Source organism: Gambusia affinis, linkage group LG14 (assembly GCF_019740435.1).
Source record: "Gambusia affinis linkage group LG14, SWU_Gaff_1.0, whole genome shotgun sequence".
Classification (NCBI taxonomy): Eukaryota; Metazoa; Chordata; class Actinopteri; order Cyprinodontiformes; family Poeciliidae; genus Gambusia; species Gambusia affinis.
In genome coordinates this window covers 1,977,166-2,000,747 of record NC_057881.1, presented here as the reverse complement: position 1 = coordinate 2,000,747, position 23,582 = coordinate 1,977,166, and the positions used below count along the sequence as shown (strand labels likewise).

The following is a 23,582-nucleotide window of genomic DNA, read 5'->3' as shown; positions in this document are numbered from 1 at the left end:
CGTTCATTTTCACACTCCACAGACAAAAAGGCACAAAAACAGAATCTGATCCTACTGATAACATTTGGTTCATGTTTCCATGAAACAAGAAGGAAAGACGACATTACAAGGACGGTAGGTAATAACATTTATTATTTGCACATTTTTACAGCGGAACAGGAAATGATGAAATCTGCCAGACTGAGCTGAGATCAGATCCTTCATGGATTCTGGTCCGGTTGGCCGGTGTGGTGAGAGGGCGGTGTGTACTTCCCCTCCTTTATCAGTTTGTCACGCTGCGTACGGATGGCGTGCATCCTCTGACGCTGCAGGGACAAAGAAAAGATGAGGTCAAAGGTGAAGATAACAGGATGAAAGGCACCGACTCCATGACAGGATGTTCCTCAAACATGGAGGACGCAGAGGACCAGGACGGAGGTAACCTCAGACAAACATCAGTTACATTTCAGAGTTATAATTTAACAAGAATAAAAAAACGAAACAGTGGTGGGAAACATTTAATTCAGTTAATAGAAGGCTATGTAATTAACTAAAAACTATGCATTGACAAAATAAGCAACATTTTCAATACAAGAACCGTTTTGTTTTTTTTGTTGCAATATTATTGAAAAAACAAGCATATGAGGGCAACAACAAATAAATGTAATGTTTTTAATCTGTTCAACCATCAGATTGGAGCAAATTTCTATGTTGAACTATTTCAGGACCTCTTGTTCATTCATGGAACTTCTTTAGAAACGTGGACACTGACATTAGCATTAGCAACATGTTTAGCATTGATGCTATTCAGAAAGGCTAACTCCTTTCAGCACGACTTGAACACAACAGTCTTTTTCTGCGTCTGATCTGATCGGTTATGATGCTGAAATAAAACATTTATTTGCATCTTTTAATGTATTTGTAATATTGTTTAGAGTCTGAAGTGGCTGAATAAAAAATCTGCAGAATGTAGCAATTTTTTATCCAATTAATTATCTGAATAATTGATTACAAAAATAATAAATTTAAATGATTTTTGTATTTTTCCACACATTTTGGAACCATTTCTAGCTTTTTAAAAAATTACACATTGTTTACCTGAGGTTTTATTGACCTCATTTAGCAGAAGTTCTGATTCTGTCCCAATACATCCGATACATGTCAAAGCTTTGATCATCTGGAGCTGATGAGTTTACTACCAGAGGGACTCACCGTCTTCTGCCGATACATGCATTCGTAGAAATCCTCAAACTCCAGCTGGCACTCCTTTTTGGCCCGGGTCTGTCCGATGCCGTGGCCGCACTCGACCCACTCCTTCTCGAAGGCGTGGCACCGCGCCGCCTGCTTGTACGGCTGCTCGCCGCTCTGCAGCAGCAGCCAGCGGTCAATGTTGATGCCGAGCCTCGACTGGATGTCTACAAACGGCATGATGCTGCCAACAAGAGAGCAAAACACAAAATGGAGGAAAGGTTGGGTGGAAAGCAGTTAACACTAAAAAAATATCAAAATAAAAATGATTCAGGCTGTAGAACAATCTAGAAGATGAGCAGTTAGCCACAAAACAACAGGGGTTGACCAGAGAAAAAAAATTAAGGCAGAAAAAAGCCATAAAAATGGTAGAAAAGAAAGAAACAAATCAAGAAAGACAGAAATAAATAAAGAAAAAGGAAGGAAGGCAGAAAAAAGACATACAGAAAAGAATCAGGAAAGACACAAAGAAAGATTTCACTTTCAAAAACTTTCATATAAATATTCAACTCAACGTCCTGTCAACATATTCATAGATGAAAGTTCAGAATTATATAAAGTAAACAGATCACCTTCAGAATTCCCACCATTTTGAAAAATATTCATCTTATTGAAATAATATTTATGTTCTAACATCACTGCAGCCACTTTTGAAAAGCTTCACACATTCATTATTCTGTTCTCTATTAATTTGATATTTTGAAATTGACAACTTTGCTTGACCAAAGAAAAATGAAACAAGTGTCTTTTTTTCTTCTGTTTGTCATAAAAAAATTCAAATAAATAAAAAGACTGTTCTGTGCATCTTTCTCCAAATGATTACTAAATATCCCCAATAGTGTAAATAAAACAGTTATTGTAATACATCATACAATCAGTGAAAAATTGTTTCTCTTAATGAACAAAAATGACATTTATCTGAAACAAAAGGCGCAGAGGAGTTTCCTACACGTAGTAAAAAGATTTTAAATGAACAAAAACAATTCTAAAGTGTGTTAATACCCGGAAACAGTAAGAAAAGACTATCTTCGGCTGCAGTGAAGATTTTTCCGTGTTAGCCAAGCGGCTAATACATGATACATATACACACAAGAAGCTCGGAAACGTCTAGTCAACTTAAAACAAAAACGTTTATACAATATATAAACATAAGGCTTTATATAATGAGTAGCGTGGATCTAATTAGAACAGAGAATAGTTGATTTAACTGCAGGTACTGACTGAAATATGTCCGTAGATTCTCCTTCAATGACAGTATGCTAAGGCTAACGGGCCTAAATCCACACAAACATACGATTTTATAACAAATAACTAAACTCTGATGAGCCGCTTTTTGCATCACATGCAGGAAAAAGTCAAAGTAAAGCATTCAAATGTCTTAATTTACCCTGTTTTGACTCTTTTATCCGAGTTACTTTAACCTTCCTCAGCTTTACGGCAGATAAACACACACGGCCCAGCCGCAAAGTCGTTTTCTTCTGGGCTCGTGACATCCTGTTACGAGATGAAACAGCGCCTCCTGGAGGATCCGGGGTGTAGAAGCCGGTCACAAAATACATACCGTACTTTACACATTTAAATCTAAAATCTTTTTTTCCCTTACTCTACCATTGTATTTTATTTGCCTGGTTTTTGTATTTGACAAATTAGTAGTTTGAAGGATATTTTTTTGTAAAGATATTTTTATTGTACTTTTCATATTGTTTTTTGCTATAATTGCATAAACGTTTTAGCAATTGCAGAAAGACGGTTTTAGCTCATTGACTGCAATTAAAGCTCAGGAAACCAAAAGTCCATACGGTATATCACTGACAAGACACCTCTCCCACAGTCAAGCATGGTGAAGGCAGTATCATGCTTTTTAGAGTTTGCCAAGGCTGATGAATTTAAAAACTTTCAAAGCTTGTAGGTGACTGCTACAAATTTTGAGATGAAGGAGTTTATTTGTTATCCTCCCAATGAGACAATGTCTCAAACAAAATACACACAAAAATTCCAATGAATAAATGTAGAATGGCCCGGAGAAAAAACAGCTGATGTGAAGTTGTGCAGCAAAATTATTATTGCTTTTTTATGGCTATTATAACAGACAACAAAACATGGCTTTGGTGCAACATAAAATTGTGTTTATTCATTTCCCCCCCAAAAACCTCCACAGTCTCACAGTCCTGCATGTTCAGCCTCCCATCAGATTGAGGCTTTAACCGCAACAAGAACAAACAAAAAAAACAACAAAAAAACACAGTTCCTTTAGTTATAACACTTAAATATTGCTATCTATAAACCATTTCAAATAAAGACAGAACCACATGTGTTCCTAAAGGGACGTAACACTCATTCGGACTCTTTCAGGAAGTCCCAGTTTTCCGTCTGTGGTACATTCGTTTATTCTGAACAATAGGCAAAAAACCAGTGACGTGTGTAGACAGAAACAGCACCGGCAAGTCACGTAAGCAGCAGAATCCATAAAGCTACTCTGAGATGAAGAAAAAGGTTCCTGGGAACCTCTTCAAACAGAAGCACGGAGGTGATCCAAAGCTAAGAAACAGGTCAAGCTGTGACTGAAAGAAGCTCACAGTTTGGCTCCAAAACGACGTGTTCACAAGTGATACTGGCTGACCAGAGCAACACAAAGTTATAAAAAGCAATGAAAAATAATAAATTATGTTTAGTTCTTGCATCACAGCGTTGATTAAAAAAAAGACAAAAAATACAATTTAAGGTCAAAAATACTGAGTGATCAAAGTTTTGGAGGCAAATGTTTCTCTCATTCCATCCAACAGAAAGGCTCCTTTTTTTGGTTGTACCACAGACTTTTGTTTTTCACTCAAGTAAACATGTTTACAGCAACAGATGATGTCAAGCAAATTAAAAAAGATAAATAAGACATTCAGATAAAGTGCACAAGTGCTCAGTCACAAAGAAAAATGACAAAGTGAATCACACAAATACATTCATCACACGTTCTGTCATTCATGCACATAAAACTGGGTCAGACAGGTGCGATTTTACAAGGCAAGAACGGCCAGTGAGCGGCCAGACTGGTACCACAACACGGACCAGAAACAAAGTATGGGAGAGTTCTGACGGACGAAATGTGTGAAAAGCAGCCCGACGGTTCAGGTTCTAGCTAAAAGGAATTTTCATTGCATTATGTGAACGACCCAACTTGAAAAATGAGAATTTATGACAAATGATTTAAACCAGCTGCTCAATAACAACATGTTCAAATGTGTTTATTGTTTATTTTAATAGGTAAATATTTCTTCCCTAAAGGGTTTTTTTTGGCTTAAGGAGTCTTCAGAAAGTTTAAATTAGATAACAGGACAATAACTAAAACAGATATAGCAATACTTGATTCAGCAATAATCAATAATTTGCTCAATAATAACATTTTTCAATAAATTTGTTTGACTTAAGTAAATATTTCTATCCTAAAGTAATTTTTTTGGTTTAGTGAGTCTACATTAAGGGTAAGTCAAAAGACATGAAATGATACGATATACGATACTGATAAGCAATGCCAATATTATAATACCTGTTTCAGCAATTACTGATAATAATGCTCATCAATAACATCTTGAAATAAATTTATTATTTGTTTTCGGTAAATCTTTCTTCCTAAAAGGGGATTTTTTGGGTTCAGAGTCTTCAGAAAGTTTAAGTCAAAGGAACCTCTCAAAATGGCACAATATACGATTACTGATAACCAATATCCATATTACAATACCTGATTCAGCAATAATCAATAATGTCCTCCCTAATAATATATTAAAATACATTTATTGTTAGTTTTGTTCAAGTATTTTAAAGTTAGTTGTTTTGGTTTTGCAAGTCTTCTTTAAGTTTAAATCAAAGATACAAAACAGCATGATATATGATGCCAATAATCAATAACCAATACTGATATTTCTGTTTCATTAATGACCGATATTTGCTGAACAATAACATGTTTAACGAGTCTTCAGTAAGTTTAAATCAAAGGGCATAAAACAGCATCATGTCCGATACCGATAACCAATATTGATACCAATAACTGATATTGATACCGATAACTTATATTGATACCGATAACCGATACCAATAACTGATAGATACAGATAACTGATATCGATACCGATAACCGATATTGATACAATGACTGATATCAATGCAGATAACCGATATCAATACCAATAACTGATAGATACCAATAACTGATAGATACAGATAACTGATATCGATAACTGATATTGATACCTTTGTACAGGAGAACAATCAATAGTTTCCTTTGTCCAGCCTGAATAGACAAAGGAAGAATCTGTGATTGTCACACAGTAAACATAAAAATTTATTTAATTCTAGAATATTTTATATATTTATAGAGGCATACGTTTTAATTAAATAAAACTATTCAGTAGTTTTGCTACAAAAATGTTGTAAGCAACAATAAAATCAGTTAAATATTTTTGGCTTTTTTGTAGTTTCTACAAAAATCATCTTAGACTCAGACTTGGTTCAGATTTGTATAAATGTTTCTTTTCCTCCGAGTTGTTTTGGTCCATCGTCATCAGATCTCTCACTGGTTTGTTTCTGCAGCGTGTGTGAACCTTTCCTTCTCTCCTTCTCTCTTTCCTTCCTTCCTTCCTTCTCTCCTTCCTCCTCTACCCTCCTCATCCTCTTTCCAGCAGGAAAAGCGACATCCAAGTGCGGATTCATCCTCTAAAGGTAAGCTCTAGAAGAGAAACTCGCTGCCTTTTTGAACCCTCCAGGTGAGAAATGGCTCATGCAGACTCATGCATGATGCAAAAAAAACAAAACATTTGTTGACGGCAGAAGCAGCAGAAGCAGAAAAAAGCAAACAGCTGTAAGTCTCCATTCAAACACGCATCAGTTTCTTCACCAATCTGATTCTTTCTGCTGTGCTTGGTAACTTTCACCCCATTTTAACATTTCGTTTTTGTATTTTGTCTTATAAATTTGTACTTTTTTGTTTCATTTTCTTTTTTGCTTAAGAAGCCAAGGCATTTTGCACCAAAGAGTAAACAACAAATCTCAGAGGTAGAACCCTGACCATTCACTCAGAAAGGAGGCTGGCCGGTAGATCGATAAGACAGACAGGAGGAAACAAACACCTGTCTGTGTTTCAGACCTTAAAGCAGCTGACGAGAGACGACAGGAGGAAAGGAAACTAAGTTTGAAGGTAAATGTTCAGGGTTTTGTCAGTTTTTGTGCAATCCTGAGAGCTGTGCCTCTCAGACGTACAGGATGACTTTGCTGTCTGCAGGACAGTGAAGGCCGTCGGTGGGGGGGTTCAGGGATCTGCAGGAGGGAGGCTGCAGCTGCTGGCAGCTTTTGGGATGAGGCGAGTCGCAGTCGTCGGACGTCAGCTCCGCGATGTCGTCCGACTGAGTGTCCGACATCTCCAGGTCGCTGCGGATGCTCTCCGGCTGGGCCAGGGTCACGTCTCTGAGCCCCTCCCTGATTGACGTCCCTGGCGACAGTCCCAAAGCCCCGCCCCTTCTGGAGCTGCAGTCCTGAGGCTCCTCCCCTCCTGAGGCAGTCGCCATGGCAGCAGAGCTTGCCTGTGGAGCTAGGTCCTCCTCACTGGTGAGGCAGAGATGGCTGGGTTTGGTCTCGATGTCCACCTGGATCTCCAGGTTGGTGCAGTCCCTGAGGAGATTTAAGACGAGTCAGTCGACGTGAGGCTTCTGGAGCAAAAGATCGAATTAAAAATCCAGGAATACAAAGATGTACTAAAATTATCTCAGCCTCCTTTTAGATTAAAAACTGACAGCTCACTCTTCTTCATCAGACATGTAATTGGTGGCCCGTGTGAGACGCCCAGCAGCCCTGAGTTTTCCCACAAGTTAGTGATTACTAACACTCAAGTTTTAAAGAATGATGCTCTTTTTAATACAAAAACCTTACAACTGTTAGAGTGTAGACCCTGTAGTTGAGGTTTGACCAGTTCAAATACTTGAGATTATTTTAATAAGGATTATAAAATACAATCTGATTCGTCCTGCAACATGAAACACAGTGTGAAAACATGTTTCTTTTACACTGTTTACACTTTGAACTACATTCGTTCTCCAGAGAACAAACATGCAAATGATCCAAAGAGCATTTATTGCTTTGTTTTTCTTGAAAGCCACCATGATGCCGTTCAGTCAGTCAGTCAGTCAGTCAGTCAGTCAGTCAGTCAGTCAGTCAGTCAGTCAGTCAGTCAGTCAGTCAGTCAGTCAGTCAGTCAGTCAGTCAGTCTCTCACCTGTCGGGTAAGGTGTAAGAGGAAATGATGGATCCGGCCATCCCTCGGGTGCTGGCGCAGTCACTTCCTGCTCCCAGACTTCCCGTCTCTCTCTGGGCTGATTCCTTCGCCAGTTCCCCTGGTTGAACTTCCAACCTGGAGGAGCAAAAACATCCGAGTCAGGATATCAGTTAGATCAGTTAGAATCAATAAAGGCCGGAGCAGAAAGAACCACCTGACTCCTCACCTGCTGTACTTGCTGGTTCGGGTCCCCAAAGCGCCGCCGGCAAGCGTGTTGAAGTGCGGAGTGTCTCCCAGATTCCCAGGGGCCACAGAGAGGCCCTCACTGGGGGACGTGGTGCTCAGACCGCTGACCGCTCCGTCCAGGCTGCTCTCTCCGAGACTCGGAGACTTCAGGGCTCGCCACGCGTCCGCCACTGCAGAGTCAGAAAATAAACCCAGTAAGATCCAGAAGATGAATCTATTTGGCTGTTTTCACATCTGATAGTCGGTAGATTCAGTGAATGCTGAAATAGCTAAATTGGTTACTGTTTTGCTTTCACATTGAGGGTTTGGTTGGTGTTAAACTAACCAAGCCCTTTGAAAAGCTTGTTCACCTCCTGGCCTGTGGGGGCGCTGCACCAAGAACCACTGAAGGAAACGACACAAAAACCTCTGAAGAAGACAACTTTGTTCTTCACCAAATGGAAACAGAAATGGAGTTGCATCAGATTTTAGTGGTTGGAGGATTCCTCCCCATTTCTCCTGCCAGAACTAAACTCACGAGTTTGTTGATGTTTTTATTTACCCAGAATGCCATGTGCTGTTAACTTCAAACCCCACCAGAATTCAGTTCAACTAACATCATTCACACCTCCCACAACGAACCGGACTTTCTTCGCAAACGGACTGGATTATAGTGGACTAAACCAGGAAGCTCTGAATGCAGCCTACGGTTTGATTGAAGCTCACCTGTGATTGGTCCGTCGTCTTCATCAAAGTCGATTCGCACGCCGCGGCCCTTCCCTCTGCTGACGCCGCAGCCGCCTCCTCTGCACAGCGAGATGGGAACAACGCCGTACACGTAGGCCAACATGATGGGGACGCCGATGCCTGGAAGCAGGTCAAGTTTTAGAAGATCTGCTTCGTCTTTGCGTTCAGGCAGCAGCAGCGGTTCACCGGCGTTTCTTACCAACGCTGACGGCTGCGATGACAGGGGCGGTGATGACCGACAGGGCCACGCCCCCCGTGATGGCCAGATTCCTCCTGTGGCGAGACGCCTTCTTCAACTCGTAGTGAGCGTGGATCTGCAAAAAAACAACAATAACATCTCATATAAACATCAGAACCTCTCAGGTAATTTGCTAAATTTGAGCTCGTGTTTCAGAAAACAAAGTGGAAAACCAAACAGCCAGTAAAGAAAAACAGATTTATATTCAAACTTTAGGTTTAAAATAATTCATAAATTTCACTTTAGAAGAAGATAATTGGAGTTATGAAAATGTAAAATATTTTGTAAATGTTTTATTTTGAAAGGCTGCCTGGAAGAGGAGAAGAGCGAACATTCGGTGAGTGCAGGACAGCTGATTGAGAAGCAGAAAAGAAATTAAATGTTCGACACAAAATGTTCTACAAAGGAGAATCACAGTGTCTGGACACCCAGGAGTTTTACGAGAGCATCATCAGAAGAGCTTCCTGATCTGAAATGCAGCCTTTATTAATATGTCAATAAGAAAACCAGAGTCTGGATAAATTACAATCTAAACTCATGAAAACCTAAAAATGGGGCAGGAATGAATGTGTAGTTCCACCTTCAGCCACAAGATGGAGGTAAAGAGAAACATGGCTTTGGTTCTCCTGTTCCAGTAAACGCTGTTTTGTCTGACTGGAAATGATCATATTTATAAACAAACACAAGAAACCCCAGAAATAAAAGAAAATGTGTCAAATGAGATTAAAGCCTGCAGTTTTCCTCATTTAGAAACAACTTGTTAAATTCTGCTGACGTCGGCCTGGTTTAGGTGAAAGTTTGAGGCCCGCTTCGGTCATTTCTGGAAAACTGACATTGAGGTCAAACTGAAACTTCAGCAGCAGCATTGAGCAATGCTGTAAGTTCCAGATAGTCTCTGGGGGATTGTGACAGACCAACTGTGTGTCTGTGGTTTGTGTTTCCTGTGCTGCCTGGAGGCGACAGAGAACTGACCATAAACCTGAATGAACGAGAGAACAGACCAGTAAATGAATGAATGAATGAATGAATGATCTACGTGTGGGAAAGACGAAGCTGTGTTCGCTGGAACTGATGTGTGATAAAGATGTTTGCACACGTATCAGATAACGTTGTGCAAATGAAGGCGCTGAACACACAGCTGATGTTTCAATCATTTCCCCTGGAAAAGTCCCGTCACCTTCCCTCCACTTCCTGTTAAATTACCACAGGCGGCGTGAAAAGGCACAAAAACGGAAACGCTGCCCGAAGTTTCACCTCGGAAATCTTCATTTGACTTTACACATAAGAGTTATGACAGGTTGTTAAATTCAAGAAAATATTTGTATTTTTATTTATCAAAGTTACTTTCACAAATAATTAAAACCGATTGTCTGTTACTCAGCTTTTCTTTTCAATTCACCTTCACCTGCTTCCATCACTAAATATGGAAATTAAATATTAACTTACAAAAATAAATGTAGAAAGGGTTACCTTAGCAAACTGAAATAATTAAAATGAATCTAGAAAAGTTCAGAATAAATATATAAATAACACCATAAGTGTAAAAAGTATAAATATATTAAAATATGGCAAAAATATATCAAATATATAAGAAAATAAATAAAATGAGATCAAAATTTAAATTCAAAGTAAATAGAAAACAGAAGAGTGCAGTATAAACATACCACTGTCTTCTGATTTAAAAATATATAATAAAGAAAGTAAATAATAATAAACTCAAATGTTTGCAGTGAACATCAGAAACAAACCAAATTGTGTTCATTTTGTGTTTTCAGTGAGAACTCCGCTCCCTGCGGCGCCTCACCTTTCGGCCGACATAAACCGGGATCCCGATGACCATGGCGGGAACGGCGATGCCAGCGATCAGCGTGATCCCGACCGGCGCTCCGATCAGCGTTCCCAGCTGCCACAGGATCTTCTTCTTCCTGCTCCAGGGTTTCTTCCCCCAGAAGGTGCAGCCGGACGGACTGCGGCGGGAAGCAGAGGATCAGCGCGAGTTCACCCCCCAGCAGGACGCGGCGGCGCCGCCGAGGTGGGCGGGGCCTACCTGAGGTAGTGCAGGTCCGAGATCTCCTTCATGCAGAGCCAGCAGAACTCGCAGCCGCACACGGCGCAGGTCATGTGGTTGCAGCTGCCGTCGTTCATCTTGATGATGTAAGCGCCGCAGCGAGGGCAGGGCTTGATGTCATCAGCTGGAGACAGAAGGAGACGAGGTCAGACGCTTCCGCTCCAGGAAACGTCTGACCAGAGGGAATATCGGAGCTCTGGCAGCTCCTCTAATCCAATAAACTGCTGCTTTCAGGAGGTCATGCTGACACGGGAGTTTTTTCTTCCACTAAATTATCTAAAAACACTTTTCTTTTAACATTTCCATTTTAGAAATAAGTCTGTATTTCATGGAACATTTCTAAACCTCTTAACAGAACTAAAGCTCTAGACGCTGCGGGAATTGAGGTTGCACAGTTTTCAGGAAAACATGAAGAAACAGGAGTTTTTTCTTCCACTAAGTCATCTGAAAGGACTTTTTTCTTTTAGTTCCCTTTTATAAATAACTCTGTACTTCATGAAACCTTTCGGAACGTCTTTTAAAGAAACCAAAACTGAAGCTGGGCTTCATTTATAGAAACTCATCATGTTCTTTTTTTTATCTGCTGCCAGGAAACGACCGGCTGTTGAGAAACAAATAAAACTCTTAAGCCGCTGCAGGAAGGAGCTGCAAGCCGAGAAACTCTCCGTCGGGGTGATAATCACACCAGAGGATATTTGGAGGCTTGAACATCCGAAATAAGACAAGTTTGTTGATTCAAGTAGTGAAAAAATGCCTCAACAAAAACAGCATCAGGGGTTTTTCTTTCTGAAAACTTGGCGCAGGACTGAAGATTAGAAGATAAAAACTGGCAGCTGGACGGATTTACTGGATGGACTTTAAATCAAAACAGGATTAAATGAATTCATGTAGATATGGATTCATCCTGCGGTGTTTTACCTGCGGTATGTTTCTGATTGCATCACAATAAAAACACATTTCCACATTTTTCCGTGTATTTTTGCTGGTTTTTCCGTTTCTGTCAGATTGCATGAGAGGAAACAGAAGTGATGCTTCGTGACGTCTTTCATGTTAATTACAAGCAGATGCTCTTGATCTCCACAAAACAGGAAGTTTATATAAATTGGAGACTTTTTTTCTCACATCCCGACCGAAAACAGTTTTCAGTTTTGTGTTTGTAGGGAGAAAATACGCACTGCAAAAACACAGAATCTTACCAAGTGTTTTAGTTTCTACTGCAAATATCTGAGTGGACTTGAAATAAGACCAAACTAATTTACATGTCAGGTTTTAGCAGAAACAGGAGCTCGTTTGAACTCAATAATTCATTAACTTTGATTTTAAAAGTGTTAGTTCTACTAGCAGATTATTTAAATTATGATATTTTTCTATAATTTAAGTGAAATAATCTTTCACAAATATTGACTCTAAACAAGCTCCTACATCCTATTAAAAAGTGAGATGTTTGTTACTTTACTCTAACTTACAGCTGTTCTAAGTTATTAGTCTAAATCTAACTATAATTACTTGGTATGATTTTGTGTTTTTGCAGTGCAGTTGCTGCAGTGTTTTTCTATTTCTGATTTTTTTTCTCCTGAATGTTTCAGTTCATGTAACTTATTAATTTATAATTCTGAATCTTTTTCATCACTGGGGGTAAAATATGTCTCACTCTTAAAAGACTGCTTTTAAAGTCTTTTAAAAATCAGACTTTTCTGTTTAAGGTCCAGACTTTGACTAGGCCAATCAAAAACCTTTTGTTTTTAGCCACTCTGAAAGAGAGAAGGATCCCTGGTCGTTCTCCTTCAGGAGAGAACAAATTATTCCACAGCAGCCCAGACCATCATGCTGCCACCACCGTGTTTGACTAGGAATGAAATTAGCTTCATCAGTCAGTCCACTGAATGTTTTCCAGGGAATCTTCTCCACTGTTTCCAGGGTAGAAATGTTTTTCTGGAGGCCCAACCCTCTCCTGACTGATGAACATTAATGAATTGTTGCTTTGAGATCTTTGAAGCAGCTTCATGCTGTCAGATATTTCAGGATTTCACAGGTTAATTACCACAAACTGAACCAGAACTCAGTTTAATCTCTGCTTCCACACAAGATCAGCTTGGGTTTGAAAGCTTTTTATAAGTTAATTAGTAACATGATAATCTGAAAGGTGCTTTCTCCATTTCCTGAGGTTGTTAAAATTAGTTTGATGATCTGAAACCTTCAAGCAACAAAAGAAAATCCCCCAAAACCAGAACTCAATGTGCAAGGTGAGAAATGCATCAAGTTTCCACACCTGTAGCTGAAACAAACTAAAGCTGCTGTGCTGAATGCATCTGCTGTGCAGCAGCTCCAAACATGATCCTGCATCTGACCTGCAGCTTTGAAGACATTTAAGGTTTGACAGGATGCAGGACGCTGCAGAGCCAAGAATAGAAACAGATGACTGATTTAAACACTTCACACTTCCTCCAGCGGTGGGAACGCAGCGCAGCTTCTGCAGCAGACGCCTCACACAGCTTTGAAGCTGACAGACTGAGCAGATGGACGTGTGATAAAGTTGACAAAGTCAGAGTCTCAGAAAGGTGTGAAAATGATGGTTTCAAACAGGAAATGCTGCTGCTGAAGACTCTGCACAGTCTGCGTAATCTGCTGCATCAGAAGCAGATTAGTTTATCGACTGATGACTTTCTGTAATCAGCTCTATTAAAACCAAAAACTGTGGTTGTCTCACATCATAAAACTTGGACATTTTGTAACAAAACAAGAACCTCTTAGTCTGCTGGAGAGAAAAATAAAGAATGAGAAAATTAAATACTAGAAACACTTAATTCTGTTCTTACAGAAGTAAGGAGCTTGCTGGGTGTTTATATATATATAAAAATAAATCTGCATAAACTGCTTTTTGGACCATAAAACCACAACCATGAGTTTTTTTTAGGACCATTGTAGATAGAAAAAGAAGCAGCAAATTTCAGCCAAAAAGCTCAGAAAATCTGAGACTAATGTCAGAAATTTGATAGAAAATGCAAAGAAATTGTAAGATTAGTTTTGGAAATTTCTTAGGAAAATTCAGTTTCAGAATTTTAAAATGTTTGACTTTTAAAACTCAAAAATAGTCCGTTTTTTCCAAGAACTAAAAAGTTCTTAATTTTATGGCCAAAATTTACTCATTTATTATTATTATTATTATTATTATTATTATTATTATTATTATTATTATTATTATTATTATTATTATTATTATTTACAAAGGGCTTAAACGCCATTAAACAAACAATACTCTGTTTCGACTGTTACTCTTTCTCTCTCTAGTAAAGCTCTGCCATCTTTGTTTTTGTATCAACAGACTCTACTAAGAATCACCATGGCGCCCTCAGATGGATGGAGGCCAAACTACAACACTAAAAGAAAGTAAGTGGACAAATTAATCAACTGAAACTAATTTCAATCTAATAAACCATTAATCGACTAATGGCTGGTTTAGGTCCAGTGACGGTGAGGCTGAGCGGAGTGAGTCTGGACTCACCAGGCCCCTGTTCCTGGGTGTAGCTGGGCGAGTGTCCGCTGTGGGTGTGCAGGGATTGGGCCCGCTGCTGCCGGGCCGAGTCGCAGGTCTGGTTCGGGTGCCACGCCTGTTTGCAGTGGTAGCAGAACTCCGCGCCGCATCCCTCTCGCCGACACACCAGCCTGGGACAGCTGGCACAGCCTGAGGCGATGACTGCAAACCTGACAGCGAAACATGGAGGAGGCGTAAATAAATGAGTCAGAAACTAAAATTTTTCAATCTATGAGGCACCGGCGGGCAAACAGTCAAGTGTTGCGGCATCACAGAGCAAACCAAGCGGGTCGCTGGCGCATCATGAGCTCCTTAGAGCCGGTTTTAATCTGCAGACGTGACGGTGAGGAGGATCCTCACACCCGATTTGCACCTTGGTCGGTAGAACCTCAGACTGCAGGTCTTTAGAGGGAACTGGGAATAAATAATGAGGCAAGCTGTCATGTAAGCTGTTCCACACCGATCTCCAGGGAATGAACGTCTCCATGTCGGAGACGCAGCGTGGGAGGCAATCAGTGGCGCAAATGGGTTAAAAACCCTCAGCAGCCGTTTAAAAGAGAAGAAATGATGGATTCTCATGTTTTCTCAACTCGTTTAAAAGCTTCACAAACAGAAAGCAACTTTGTTACCTAAACGCTATTTTAAGATTAATTTCATAAATACTTTTTTAAATTAAAAATTTAACAAAGCTGTACTGAAAACAAACATTATTCTATTACTGTAAATGAAGAGGTAAAATCCGTAAAAAACGTCTCTAAAAATGTTTATAACTGCGTATTTTAACAGATCCAACATAAAATATGCCCTAAGATGCATTAATACGAACAGTACAAACTGTCTTAGCACCAAAACAGAAGCGAACATCCACAGCCATCTTCACTCTCTGGGTTACAACCAATCAGAACCGAGGAAGATTGACTGGTTTGAAAATGTTAGCCAATAGCATTTCAATTAGCATTCAGTATTTTCTTTCTAATATATTAAAAATATTAACTTCCTATGAGTCTGAAAACGGCAACAAACCAGCTATTAAAGAAGCATCGTGGAGGATCGAGTGCCATCTAGTGGCAAACAGTCAAACAACAACTAAAGGAAGCAGCTCCATTGGGAGAAAGAGAAAATTGTAGATTAACAACCTCTGGTTTTATTGGTTTAAAGATAAAAAACCAGTTCCAGAACCAGGTTCCATATTTCAGAAATCATCCGTGGGATAAATATGAAACTTAAGTGTTAAATATCAATAACCTTAACATTAAAAACAGCTAAATGTTTGTGTTCCTTATCTGAGAACTTGGAACATTTGGTGCCCTGCAACAAAGACGGAGATTAGCAGGAGCCTGGGATGTAAGCGTGTGTCAATCACAGGAGCATCACAAAGGAGAGGCTTACAACAGGCTGTCAGGAAGCTAAGTGGCTGAAAACCCGTCGTGGGAGTGGAAGAAGAACAAAACAAACGTGCTGACATTTTTTCCGAAAGCTATTTATGTTTTAGGCCTATTAAAAGGAAAGAAATGATAACATGACAAACAGTTTTATTGTGTTGCTCCTCTAATGTGGCAGCTTGGCGTTCCGCTTTAACGCCTCCTCAAACTCTGACAGGCCGAATCTCAGCACTGGGACTGAGCAGATATCTTTCCTCCTGATGAGCATCGAGTCCAAATTAACTTCGTTATCTGCTTCACCATGTGGGGAGAGAAAAACAGGAAATGCAAAGATAATGGGAATTAAGAGCGGACTGTTTGGTTCTGAGCAGGGAGCGAGTTTCTCTGACTGCCGAATGTTTGTTTCAATAAGAAAATGTCTGGCAGTATTTTGTGAAATTGACTTTTTCCTTCTCTCATCATGGAGTGTTGCCTTGATTCTTTCATGCATGTTTGAGAAATCATCCTTTCATGTCCATTGCAACCATTCAGCTGCGCAAAATGCCTGGTTGGACCTAGCTCCGCCTTCAAGGTGCAGCCCCTCCCCCACTCGGCTCCTTCAGACTAGCCAGGAGCAGTTAGCAAACACCTGGTGGAACTGCTGATCTTGTTAGGGAGCAGGTAGAAACATGTCTTCCTAAGGTGGAGTTTCAGAAAGAGCAGGAGCTTCTTAAAGAGACAGAGGCCCAATTTCAGGGTGTTAAATTACAAAGTCAAATTTCTTTTAAGTAATATTTGATTTATGCAGCATTTCTTTAACAGATGAAGGTAACAGTTACTTTGTTGTGCTATAAAATGGTATTTAATAGCTGGAAAATGCATAATACTTCCCCTTTAAAAAGGATTTTCAGCTGAGCAGCAGGCGTTGCGTCTTTAAGGAAATGCAGAACAAACCAGATCATCTGATCTTCAACTTCATGTCATGGTTTTAGCCAACAGTTACTCGAGCGTAAAATCTTCAACAGATTTCAACAAAGAAATGAAAATAAATAGTTTTTACATGGGCTGCTGGTTACAAAGAGTCTAAAGATATGATGCATGTCATGTTATGGAAAACAACCAGTCACCAGAGCAACCAATCGGTCTGAACTTGGTAGTTTTTAGAGAAAAATGATTCAGAACACAGACCAGATTTATCCGTTCACACAGGATTAAACCTCAAGTTTCCAGATTAATTTCTGAAGAACTTTGAGTTCATAAATGGTTCCTCAGACTTTCTCAGTTTATTTTTTAGAAAGTTTCCTTTTCCAGACAAGATGAGACAAGAAGCAACATTCCTGCAAGGCGTCATCTGCTCTCACTGCTCCTCTGCCAGAAACGTCCCAGACTTTCCACCCCTCAGTGACTTCACCACTTTTGGTTAAAGAGGAGCTCATAAAAACGCAGATTAACATGTTTTCCCTGCTACATCAGCACTTTAGATCTTCTGAAGAGGTGAGGGGTTTATCAAAGACGTGACTTCCTAACTGCTTTTTATTTCTAACGAAGAAGAAATAAAAAGTTAACTGGAGTTTTAATGGGACACAGATTCTGTACATTCAGATGGAAAACAGAAATCTGTCTGGAGAGTCGGAAAACTGCAGAGTTCAGCCTAAAATTAATCATTCATATTCTGGTAATATCATACAAGTTTTTCTCGTATTGTTACAACTTCTTTTCTTATTATTTCAACTTTATGTTGTGTGACTGTTTCTCCTAATATTATGACTTTTTTTCTTATGACCTTTTATAACTTTTTACTTTCAGTCGTATGATTTTTATATTGTACTTCTGAAATAAAGTTTCTGTACTTGTGCACATTTAAATGAGGCAGCATGAATGCATAATTTTATTATTCTTACAATATTATAATTTTATTTTTGTGAAGCTTTTTCTCATTATTATGAGTATTTTTGTAATATGACTTCATGTTGTACAACTTTATTCTTGCATCATTGCTACTTTTTTCTCATATTAAAACTTTATTGTCATAATATTGTAACTTGACTCTCAAATTATTTTACACACATAGAACTTTATTCTCACAATATTGACATAATTCTCCTGTGAATTTTTCTTTTGTTGCAGAATTATAACTTTATTTTCATTATTTCTTCGCCTGGCATTAATACTCTGTATTAAGGCTCGTCTTTATTTGCTAATTTGTTAAAATTCTCCAGATGTTTCAGTTTGTGTCGAACGTCTCTTATCCTTGCATCCAGTTCTGATATCGTCAAAATATATTTTACAGTAATTAATGCCTGTTTTCATTGTGCCACCGCATATAAATTATAAGGTGAGGTTTTTTGTGCCCTTGTCCTGACTGATACCTTGGCATAATGACTTCCTTTCAGTGCAGAGGTAAGTTCTCTGTTAGCCAAACCAGTTAAATCGAGTCAGAACGACTGAGCTTGAATCCAGATGAATCAGATCCTCAGGTGGGGAACAGAAAACACTGAATGTTAAGCCTCTGTCCAGCATCTGTGCAGAATTTGTTTCTTCAACTGGATTATTTTTTTTCTTTTTGAGGAATTTCAGCAAGAAAAAAAACGAAAAGTGAGACGTAAAGTAACAGCGAGGGAGGCGGAGCTTCATGAGCGTCGACTCGCCGCATGTTCGAGAGGAAACATCCACAGACTCTCCTGTGTGCATCCATCTCCTCTGGGAGGCACACACACACACACACACACACACACACACACACACACACACGCACACACACACACACCTACACACACAGACACCAGCAGGCCCAACAGAACCGCTCTTAAGCTCAGAATCCTCATGCAGGTCCGACATGTAAGTATTGATCGGTGTAATTAAACCCCGTTGCCCCGGCAACGCTCCCTCTGCATGACATTGAGAGTTGCCATAGCAACTGACAGCCGGAGCCAAGAGAGACCAGGCTTTGTTCTGACTGGATGCTTGGATCCGACCGTCACAAATTCTGACTGGTCCAGACCGTGCACACGGGGTCAAAGGTTAACCACAACAAACAACATGGAGACAGAGCGAGTCTGCCTGGGTCCGTCATCCAAACATGCTCCCCCTGGAGGCGGGTTTTAGCTTTACAGACTGGGAATACTGGAGCAGAACTGGGTTTAAACCAGTTCATGAGGGCAGAGAGTGTTTAAAGATTCACATGCTAAACCATTAATAAAGGATTATTGCTTCTGTTTCTCTGTTTCTTTGACTAGGCCACTCCAGAACCTTTGTTCTTGTTTGTTTTTTAATCATTCAAGGTGAAACCGCTCAGATACTTGAATCATTTTCCTGCTGCATGAAGGGAAATGATGGACGGACATTTTACTCATGGTTCTGGTATATCACAGCACATGGTCCAGTCCCACATCATCATACTGCCACCACCATGCTGGAATATTTGCTTCATTCTTCTAAAATGATTTGTTGTTTTTACAGGTCTGGCAGTAATTACATCTACTGAATTTAAACTTTAAAAATTTGGTTTATTGAGGAAATATCGCCAAATAGATCTTAATGGATTCATTAGAATAATAAATATCATTATTTGAAAACAGCATTTTGTGTTTGTTCAGGTTGTTCAAAGTAAAATTTGTTCTTAAACGTTTAAATGTGAAAGAAAAAAACAGATAAATTACATCTGAAGGGGGCGCTATAACATGTCACATATGAACAGTTGCAGCTCTGCATTCAGTTTAAAGGCAACGTTTCCAAACAATGAATGCATGTAAAACTGTGACTCCAGCTGAAATCATCTCCATCATGTCTCTGGTGTTCAATCTTCATCCAAACTGACAGACAACAGGGACGGTTTTAATCTGACTTCATGTAACGCAGGAAGAAAAAGATGCTACGCTTCTTTTTTTACAGTATATGTAAGAATCTGACGCATTTACTTTATTCTTAACTTTTTGACTGGGCCTCTTTTCTACAGCTTGAATTCATATTTTTTACAGAAAATAAACATTACGACCAGCTGCAACCACTGCAGAATAACTGATATTGTTTTTATCAGTGTGATTTAAACCTAATCCATTTTTTCAGTGTTCAGTCTTTAAATTTCAGGGCAGGAGCAGTTGGAGGGCGCTCCGTCAGCCGTTCCCTCGGCTCTGCAGCTCCGGATGTTTGTGCTGAATAACAATTTGGACTTTGTCGACCTGTCTGAATGAGAGCGAGGCTGAGTCACTGCTGGCGTCAGGCAGCGGACCGTCCGCTCTCAGATTCAGGTCAGCAGCTCGTCGTCTCCAGCTTGATTTTGTTTCCAACAGGAAGACGCAACAACTTATCTCTAATCTGGTTTCTGTGCAAATGTTCCCAAACGCAGAGATTAAATTAGCCTAAAAAAGATTCCAGTCACACCAAGAAAAAGACGCTAATATTTACACAGTTGTGTTTTTTTTAAAGAAAAAAAACACAAACAAAAAAACCCCACCAAAGCCTGTTGAGGTTTATTTTCATCTGCACTCTGATGACTCACATTGAACAAACAAGGAGGCCCAGAAAACAGAGAGAGGCCGAGTGGCTGGATGGTCCGACCGTGGGAGGAACTTTAATCAGACACAGAGGGAACAGTTGGGGAGTGGGCTGAAGATATTTCAATATGAAACCAGACCTGCTATCAAACACACAAACTGCATAAAAAATGGATCTGACTGGCATTCAGAATGCAGAAAATCACCTGAAAAACCACCATGAGTCAGAATCACTTAGAGTCACAGCCACAAATGAGTGGGATGTCAGAAAATATACATAAAGCAAAAATAAAAGTCTTTTTAGTGCAGTATGATAATTTTTATATCGCTTACATCAAAAATAATGTTTGTTGTCATTACAGCTTCCTGTCTTTAGGGGGCGGTAAGTGGGGGAAAACTAGCCAAATTATTACAAAGCAACAGCCAAAGAAGAAACAGGAAAAACAGTTTTTACCTCCAGTTTTTTTTTTTATAATTAAAACTGGAAATTTTCAAAAGAGATTTTAAAACTATGTCAGTGTCTCAAAATCCACTGGTTGCTATGGTGACACTGCCTTTTAAGAAAAAGTGGGAGATGTAGCTTTGACTCAAACAAACCATCACTGAGCAAAACTGGAGATAAATTAGAAAACATTTAGTGATGATTAATGAAAGGGAAACCTTCCTCCTGGTGTTTCAGGGTTTTACCTGAAGAAACGGCAGATTAACGAGACGATTCACTTCCAGTTTCTAAAAGGAAGCTAGAGCGCCGTCTGCACTGGGCTGCTTTACCAGAAAACTGTAAATCTGACAGCAGAGAGAGACACGCTGCGTGGAAGTAGAGAAAATAACCTCCTTTTTCATTCATACATTTTATAGGTGGAGTTTAAACTGCGGCTTTAATTCAAAAGTTTCTGAATATTTCATCTGGAGTGTCTGACATCATAACAAAAAACTGGAAGAATAAAGTATCAAAGTTATTAAAGTTTGACTTTATGTGACTTATTTTAACTTGAAATGATGTTTCTATTGTTAGCTGTTAAAATTCTACTGTAATCCTTTGGGAAACTGATATCTTCCAACGTAAAGTTAGAAACATTTAGTGATGATTAATAAAAGGAAAACCTTCCTCCTGGTTTCCTCATCGAGTCTGAATGCGGTTTCCCAATGTGAGTTTTCTGATTAACCAATCAGAAAATATATGGCAACACAGCAAAATTACTCAAACATTTAACCGACACAGCCAGGAAATAAATACAGTCTATCATTATAACTGTAAATAAAACTCGTTAGAACAGCTTTTAAAACCAAATTATGTTCACATCTAAATGAAAATATGGCAACAATAACTGATTTACTCGTAAACAAAAACTGAGCAAATAAAAAAAAATTATTGTTATGTTATTGTTATTATTTTCACTTAGTAAATATAAACTTGTCTTTTTTTTTTTACATTAATTTACATGAACAAGTGGGATTTCCCCTAAATGGATACATAGTGCCTCATTTAAATGTGCACAAGTACAGAGACATTATTTCACAAGTACAAACGTTAAAGAGGAACACAAACTTATTGTTTTCCTGGGTGTTTTTATACATTTAAAAAACTAAAATTGGCGATGGTCCTTTTGACGTTATTCAGGTGCCAGCTGGTAAAACTCCAGAGTTTTACCAGCTGGCACCTGAATAACGTCAAATAAACACTTTTTATTCTGTAAAAATGCTTTAAAATATAAAATCTAAAGTTATTTATGAGTACATATGATGGTTTAAAGCATTAAAGTACAAAAAATCCCAAATAGAAGTACAGTAGTGCGTTTGGAAAGCCTTGTTTTAAATGTCTGCCACCAGATGGCGCTGTTTCCCCCAGGTAGAACCTTTAAGTTTTATGGAGGGAAACAAGCTAACTGGGATGATGGGAAGCCATCAGATAGGAAACAAATGAGCAGGAATGAATGAGTTCCTGATAAGTGAACTGACTGAATGCTGGAAGTGAACCAGCGACACCAGAAGGTTTGTTTTCTCTGTTCTCACACCTCGAATAAAATACTTCAGTCAAGATCTTTTCACATTCTCCGAAAACATCGTCACCAAAATCTTTCTGAAAAAGCCACAGAAAGCCGAGATATGACAGGAAAAGAGATTTTTTTCCAGCTAAAACAGATTCTGTGGCTTTCCCCTGTGACTCTACCTGTACTTTCTACCCAAAACCAAAAGAAGAAGAATATCACAGCCTGAAACTCAAAGACAATGAATCACTCCTGCTTTTCATGATCAAACAAACGCCTCTCATTTGTTCCAGAAAGCGAGCGGCTCAGGCTCCGACTCGCTCCGACCACAGAAGCAGCTCGAGGCTCTTTAACCCACTTTCTGTCTCAGATTCTCACTTTCACGCCTCTCGTTTTTAATCTGTCCGGGTCCCAGAGTCTCTTCAGCCCTGAAGACCTCTGAGAGAAATAAACACTTCAGGGTTCACCGCATCCAGAAGTTCAATTTATGCTCTTAACAATAAGTTCCTTGTTTTCACTCATTGCACAAATTCCCCTGAAGGAAATGAGAGGTAAGAGTCGAAGCTCGGCTGGATTGACGTCAGATTGGCAGTAAGTCTCATTACATCACAGAGAAACAGGAAGCTCTCCTCTCAGATGGACGCTGGATAAAACTCATCTAGTTTAAGTTTTTATTTCTTTAGTAGCTGCTGAAATATTCATTTTCTGACTGTTATGCTGTTTTTGAATTTCAAATTTCTTCAACTTCTCAGTTTTAATTTAAAATGACAATGGAAAAATGTTATAGGGTTCCAAATTCAAAAATACTTTACAAAAACCAAATGGAAACGAAAGTTGTTTCAGGTTTTTCAAAGAGTAAATTAAATTAAGTGAAAACATAAGGCCTGTCACAAAAGCAGGTATTATTGAACGATAATATTGTTGTTTTAAGACCATTTTAAAGAAATAAAACAGTAATGAGATAATAATGGAAGAACACAATCTGAAAGATCAGTTAAATAATCCCATCATTCAGTGTTTGGTAGGAAAAGAAAAACGCTAAATTATGCAAATGGAAATTATTGAGCTTGTCTTAGTTTATCATGTGATTAATTGATTTATTGTTTATTGGGACAGGCCTTGGCTACAACAAACAGAAAAACAGTAAATAATAATCAAAAATAATAATTCTATTGGGTTTACATTCATGTCTGTATTGAAGATCATGACTCTGTTTGCTTTTCTCTGACAGGAACACGATTCTCTGGGGGCCAGGGGCGTATCAAGCATTTTTTAAGAGGGGCCCATGGACCCCTCAACCCCCCTCTTGGGGCGCGCCACTGAAAAATTACTTTCTTTCTGATTTCTATTTTTCTCTCCTTTCGAAACGCCAGAATCTCTTCAGTTCTGGTTTGCTTGTGGGTCAGAGATGCTGGAGAACCCACAGTTAGTTTTACAAATTGAACACGTGA

At 39.1% G+C, this 23,582-nt stretch overlaps 2 protein-coding genes across 5 annotated transcripts in view; both read right to left on the bottom strand.

Moving 5' to 3' along the window:
* Positions 1 to 114: 114 nt before the first annotated feature.
* ndufs5 (NADH:ubiquinone oxidoreductase subunit S5) lies at positions 115 to 2,750 on the bottom strand. Of its 2 annotated transcripts, none has more exons than XM_044138066.1 (3): positions 2,615 to 2,750; positions 1,192 to 1,411; positions 115 to 305 (listed from the first exon to the last, which is right to left on the bottom strand). In XM_044138066.1, the coding sequence occupies exons 2-3, from the start codon at positions 1,405 to 1,407 to the stop codon at positions 201 to 203; spliced, it is 321 nt and encodes a 106-aa protein (XP_043994001.1). In that variant the 5' UTR covers positions 1,408 to 1,411; positions 2,615 to 2,750; the 3' UTR covers positions 115 to 200. The 2 variants fall into 2 exon arrangements, with proteins under 2 accessions (XP_043994001.1, XP_043994002.1); XM_044138067.1 differs by lacking the exon at positions 2,615 to 2,750 and adding an exon at positions 2,449 to 2,589.
* Positions 2,751 to 5,340: 2,590 nt separating this feature from the next.
* The window catches only part of rnf19b (ring finger protein 19B), a 36,444-nt gene continuing 18,202 nt past the window's right edge, over positions 5,341 to 23,582 (bottom strand). For all 3 annotated transcript variants that reach the window (XM_044138203.1, XM_044138205.1, XM_044138204.1), the window contains exons 3-10: positions 14,260 to 14,459; positions 10,737 to 10,881; positions 10,494 to 10,656; positions 8,651 to 8,765; positions 8,431 to 8,571; positions 7,706 to 7,895; positions 7,480 to 7,614; positions 5,341 to 6,879 (exon numbers count right to left, since the gene is read on the bottom strand). In XM_044138203.1, the coding sequence (XP_043994138.1) occupies positions 6,462 to 6,879; positions 7,480 to 7,614; positions 7,706 to 7,895; positions 8,431 to 8,571; positions 8,651 to 8,765; positions 10,494 to 10,656; positions 10,737 to 10,881; positions 14,260 to 14,459 (1,507 nt within the window). In that variant the 3' untranslated portion in view covers positions 5,341 to 6,461. The remainder of the gene's footprint in view (positions 6,880 to 7,479; positions 7,615 to 7,705; positions 7,896 to 8,430; positions 8,572 to 8,650; positions 8,766 to 10,493; positions 10,657 to 10,736; positions 10,882 to 14,259; positions 14,460 to 23,582) is intronic.